The sequence below is a fragment of the Dendroctonus ponderosae genome, unplaced genomic scaffold (genome assembly GCF_020466585.1).
Source record: "Dendroctonus ponderosae isolate FM_Combo_2020 unplaced genomic scaffold, Dpon_F_20191213v2 Dpon_F_20191213_1, whole genome shotgun sequence".
In the NCBI taxonomy this organism is placed as follows: Eukaryota; Metazoa; Arthropoda; class Insecta; order Coleoptera; family Curculionidae; genus Dendroctonus; species Dendroctonus ponderosae.
In genome coordinates this window covers 26,500,369-26,506,676 of record NW_026017110.1, presented here as the reverse complement: position 1 = coordinate 26,506,676, position 6,308 = coordinate 26,500,369, and the positions used below count along the sequence as shown (strand labels likewise).

Below are 6,308 nucleotides of genomic sequence, written 5' to 3'. Positions count from 1 at the left end.
ATGTAAACTTTAACGAAGAAGAGCTTGAATGAAGAAAAGAATAACGTTTTGAATTTTCCTCTCCATTGCCAACTTGATGAAAATGTGGTTCCTGAAATCAATGACGAAGAAAATGATCCAGATCTAGAGACCAAAAATTAAAATAACGAAGAAGACGACAGGATACAACTACGTCAACGAAACCTTTTAAAGCAACCTGATTACTATGGACCAGCCATATATTGTTCGATTTTAACTCCAGAATCATACCAAACAGCAATCCAGTCAAACGAAAATGAAGAATGGACAGAAGCAATGAAGCAGGAAATGAATCATTTCCTGATTCAAAGGATCATCCAGTGATAGACAATAAGTGAGTGTATCGAGTGAAAACAAATTCGAATGGTGACATATCGCGTTACAAAGCACGCCTTGTGGCAAAAGGCTATAAACACCATAAAAGAATTAAACCTTTGCAGAAAATTGTGTTTAATGTTTGATTAAATTGATTTATATTAAATAGCATATAGATTAAGAGGGAATGTTAGAATAAGACTATAATCAAAATGCTTTTAATATTATAAATACAAGTCCAGCCATATATATTATGGACCATAGAGTACCACAAAGCCATATTGCTTAGGCAGCATAATTTTTTGTTTATCGCGAGAGCAACCTTTTTAGTTAGTCGTCGTCAAATCGCTGCTGATGCAGAATCGTTCTCGTGTTCGGAAATCTACTTTTGTACTGTGTTGTTCTTTATCATTTATCAATATACTTTTATTCATACATTAAGATTGTGTCCACTTTATTTCACCAACATAATCGTGTGATTCGGATGAAAAAGTGCGGCGAAAGTTGCCAGTAACTGTCATTTGGTTTTTGTTTTGGAACAAATATGTACAAATAGAGTTGATTCTCATCCTCGCCCGTCGTTTTAGGGCTGTAATATATCCCTGGAAGGAGGCCGCCACCCTTTTGTCTCCGGGGGACTCTGCACCTCCCCCGCGCCGCCAAATTTTCCATTTCGTTCAAGCCTCTTATTGCCCTTTTTATTATTAACTAACTGTTCCTGGCTGGTTTATTACCGGGAACATTTAACGTAGAAAAATAATGCCGTAACGTAAAAAACTTTGTTAGGTGAACAATTTAAATAACCGTTATAATTAGCACATGAGGTGTAGCAGTTTCATGGCAAGCAGAGCTTTCATCCAAGTGCTGCGAAGTTGCACTGTTGCTCTATTTAAGATGTAGTTTTTTTGCAAATGTCTGAATTCTGAGAATAGTCGATTTGTCTAAAAAGGTTTTGAAATAACAAGGCAACAGTAAAATGTTTGGTATTTGCATGCACATTTTTGGATCGATTTGAATTTAAATGTTTGATAACTCAACGGATATCGACTGACTGCAGGATGTTCACCAATGGCCCTTTGGAGCTGCAAGAGCGCATGTCGATATCTATTCTGATTTATTATTTACGTCCTATTTATTTTGATGTTTGAGTTCTACTGGGTATCATACATTGATGCCAGAATATTCCAGCTGCGTGTTTATCAGGAATTAATATTTAGTAAAGCCGGTGCAATGGATTATTGCGATCAGTAGTAAACCTCTTGACGCCTCAACCTGCGTATATCGGCAGATGATCGGCCGCAGATATTTTTAGGGCTCTGTTGCCCCCATTTTCTTCGATTTCGAATTTTCTTACTGCGTAAGAAAATTCCAATTTTTAGTCACCGTTCCTGGAAACCAAACAATGAGTGCCAAGTCAGTGATATTTTTTCCGGAATTTGCCAAATCGGTATTAATTCGGCGGAATAAACAGCAATCCGAAAAATGTATCGCATAGAAATAACGGCCAATGCGAGCCAGGTCGATTACCCCATTTTATTAGCAGCAATAAGCGGTGCAAATCAGCTCATAGCGCGCCATCTGATTCAGGCCGTTTGCATCAAACGGCGTTTTGAAATAGGTTTAACGGATATCTGCGACTTCCTTCCTAGAAGGTGAAAAGTGAGTCCAAACATCGACCACAGGGGACACAATGCGGAGATTTTGGGCGATTTTCAGTTTCATTCGCCTTTAAATTGATTTTTTGACGTTACAATAGATCCAGAAATTTTGAAATTTGAATCGTTTTTTGCATAGTCAAGGCTCTAACCTAGTCAAGGCTCTAACTAGAGCCTTTCGGATGTTTTTTTCGGGGTTAATACTATTTATATACGTTCTGTGTTGCTTGTTCAACAAGTTATCCGACCAAAAGTATTAATTATCTTTTAATGCTGAAACAGCGAAGGAGGAAAAAATTACACAAAATACATTTGTTATGTACAAGTAAATGCAAATGTTTTTATCCCGGCTTTTCACGATTCAGTGCCAAATATTGCGATCAATGCGAGATTGGAATCGCTTAAAATTAACGATCGCGCGATTTGCAGACTAAGGGAATTAAGACCGGCGGAAAACCGGTCAAACATAAAATATAAATCAAGAATAATAAAAGAAAAGGTTGATGTGTTTGTTTTGGTGTCCTAGTTGAAAATTCCAATCCTGCAAGTTGCGGAAAACGGCACCGCACGATCTGAGAGCGCCACTAGTACTGTTCGATTTTCCTTTTCACCTTGCTTTGCGATGTTGCCAATGTCAGGAAAAAATAGTGAATTGACACAATTGCTAACGCAAATGTGAAAATATCTCGCTGATTTAGCTGAAGAAGAAATTTGCAATATTTGCTTTGCTTTAGAAATCGAAGTAAAAATTAAAACTTTAAGAAAATTTTAAAACTTGGTCGCGCTATTGTCAGTTCACTAAGCCGCTTGATGGTAACTTGGCAAATTATTGAAAATTCAAATTGAAATTCAAATTTATTAAACGGAAAAAATCCATGGCGAATTATACAATGCGTATAAAAATATTAAAATACAATAAAAATTAACATATAACAATAACAAATAAATAATCAATAAATAAATTACATGGGTGCCTTCAGCTTTAGTTCGGACTTAAATGCTGCCAAAGAAATATTAAAAAATGAAAAATCTAAATTGTTAGCAGTCCTGCATACTCTGTCGATAATCATAAAGTGACTGTAATTGGTGTTATGAGTTGCCAAGTAAAATATAGATTGACTTCTGACCGTTCTCTTAGGAACATGGAAATTCAATTTACTGAGCAAATAAGGGCAATTTATATAGTAGTTAATTAATTTAAATAAAAATATAATTTCACTTTCCAATCTTCTATGTTCAAGCGTTTGAATTTCTAATTGATGTCGTAATTGTTGGTAAACCAAATCATCTAAAGGTATAGATGCCTTGTAGGTGCAGTATCTTAGAAATTTATTTTGAATACTTTCTATCTTATTTATATGTACATGATAACTAGGCGACCATACAATATTGGCATACTCCAAGATACTCCTGACCCAAGACATATACACCACTTTTATACAATTAACACTTCTGAAGTCTTTAGTTGTTCGTTTAACATATCCCAACATTTTTAAGGCTCTATTTTTGGTAATATCAATGTGGTAATTAAATGAAATCTTAGCATCAAAGTACACACCCAAATTCTTTATACAATTCACGGATTCCACTTCAACTTGTTTTATCATATATGGAAATAAAATTACCTGTTTTAGACGGGAGAACCGCATAACCTTGCACTTAGAGATGTTCAATTGCATAAAATTTACTTCACACCAGTTATTCAGAGCATTTAAATCAGCTAGTACATTTAAACAATCATCAGTACAGGTTATTATTGAATAAAGCTTTAAATCATCAGCGAATAATAAAAACTTACAATATTTTACATTAACACATATAACATTGACATAGCAATTGAATAGCAAAGGGGACAGATGTCCACCCTGTGGTACACCAGAGGTAACAGATTTTTTTTTAGATTTGTGTTGATTATTCAAGATGACTGTGTGAGTTCTATTAAGAAGGTAACTTCCAACCATTAACATAAATTGTCGCCAAGTCCCAAAGCTTTCATCTTGAATATCAAAATTTTGTGAGGTACTCTGTCGAACGCCTTCGAGAAGTCAGTATAAACTGCATCAATCTGCTCATGACTCCCCATGACATTTAACAAGTCCTCAGAATACACAGCCAAATTGGTCACGGTTGATTTTCCTCTACAAAAACCATGCTGTTCATCGATAATTAAATGTTCAAAGAAAGGTGTAAACTTTGAAGTGATAATTTTATCAAACAGTTGGTATCAATGAAATCTTAGCTATAGGTCTATAATTTTTAATATTGGTTTTATCACCATTCCTGAACAAAGGTCCAATCAGGTTATGTTTCCACAAGTCGGGATACATACATGTTTTTAAGGACAGATTAAACAAGAAAGTCCACGGTGCACTCAGGGAACATCTACATTGGTTTAAAATAGTCGAAGGTATACCATCTGCCCCTGCACTAATAAACTTTTTCAGTTTACACAGTTCATTAAATACTTCACGTTCAGTAACTATACAATTATTAAATTCCACAGTGGTATTACAGTCAAACCCAGGTACAATAATATTATCAGTAGCCTGAGCTGTATCAGTAACCTGTAGACTGAGCCAAAAAAATCTGCAAAATAGTTTGCTATACAAGTAGGATCATTGGATATACCATATAATTAAAAATAATTTAATGCATTTTCAGTAGCCGTCTGGCCAGCAGTATGAAGTATTTTGCGCATTAACAGCCTTCATTTGCTCTTACCATTCAAACAATCAGAAAAGTTAGGATGAGTACATTCTCTCCGTATCTCCGGGTAAACTTCTCCGCTTTTGAAAATTGCGTGCAATAGCTTCAGAACGCGTTAAAGAAGCAAAGTAAGTTTTCATTAGAAGCGCGTGAAGGCTCCTACAAACGAGAAAAAATTATTCTGTAATTTCAAACGATGAAGAATTGAGAGAAGTAAATGAAGAAAGCGAGACGATTAGAAGACGAACCAATCAACACCATTGTAAGCCGAAAATGCCAGGCTTGAAGAAATGTGTGTTTGAAAATGCGGCAACAGCGGCAAGGGGGTTGAAAAAGCGGCTGATTTCCAACCCTTCAGTTCGCTGACATATTTTGCCAAACCGGGTTGGCTTGAGCGGAAGAGATCCCGATAATGGTCAGACCAGAAGTGACAGGTTTACGTAACACTTGACGCGCGGGCAAAATATCGAATTTTTTTCGCCCCAATATTCCATTCACCTGGTCCAAGAATGTTCGTTTGATAGGGGGAGTTTTCCAACATTAGATATGCACGTGATTTTTCACCGGAACGGGATTATTGGGAAATTGAAATGCATGGTCAGTGTCTCGATTACGAGAAAGGGGGGTAAGATGAACCGATTTTGGCGCTCGTCTGGGTATATTTTGCGAAGGTACGCGCAATGCCCGAAACAATACTCTTAAGGTGATAGTGGTGAAAACCGTCAAAATTTCCGCTACAATGCCCGGGGGTCGCAGGGGGCTGGTTGCCCCTCAGAACACTTTTTTGGAGAACATTATCCGCAGGTCAAACCAACAACGTAAGTAGTCGCTCCTACCAGTCGCACATTGTTCGCATGCCATACATAATAAATGAACAGACCAACAAACCATTAGATTTGTGTTCAGATTTTGAATGTCTAGGGAAAAGTGATTAAATGTTTTGCAGCAAACGCAAACAATATTCTTGGAGATTTTCTTGCGCCGAACAACTGCAGATTTCTATTTGCAATCGAACAAAGAAGACAATAAACAGCTAATTATATCGCTCAACTGGCTAATGCTCAGAATGAACGGAATAAGCCCATCACTGAACAATAATTGCAACTAATGACCATAGAAAGGAAACCTAAATTTAATAAACCCCCATTAGGAATGTTGAGGTGCGCTCATTTTGAAATTGGGGCAAACCGTAGGTTAGGAGATGCTTAGCCATGCGGCCGACAAATTTCCGATAAAGATGAAGACGTAATAGATCAAATGCATGCTTAAAGATGCCAACACGCCATATGAACCCATAAATCATGTGTGACAAGAAAGACGCTGGTGGAACGCAAAATTGGCTGGTACACTATCAGTCCCCATACATCGAGAGTGGCTGGAAATATTGACAAATCATATGCAAAAGATGCCGCCCCATTAAGTATTAAATGTAAAGTAGCAAAAGCGCATCGCAAAAAACAATGGGTAAAGAAATCAATCGATAATTTTAGAGGCTCTCGAGAATCTATGGAAACAATATATTTTAGCGGCATTTACTCAAAAAGTGGGCCCTATCAATTAATTCCATTCGGTATGCAATATTTACTCTAATGAATAAATTTAAATGTTTAGTGT

General features: G+C 36.6%; 1 protein-coding gene across 5 annotated transcripts in view; it reads left to right on the top strand.

Annotated features, from left to right (window-relative positions):
• Positions 1-5,067: 5,067 nt before the first annotated feature.
• LOC109535509 (potassium voltage-gated channel protein eag) overlaps positions 5,068-6,308 on the top strand; it is a 36,837-nt gene continuing 35,596 nt past the window's right edge. For all 5 annotated transcript variants that reach the window (XM_048670266.1, XM_048670264.1, XM_048670265.1 and 2 more), the window contains exon 1: positions 5,068-5,512. In XM_048670266.1, the coding sequence (XP_048526223.1) occupies positions 5,434-5,512 (79 nt within the window). In that variant the 5' untranslated portion in view covers positions 5,068-5,433. The remainder of the gene's footprint in view (positions 5,513-6,308) is intronic.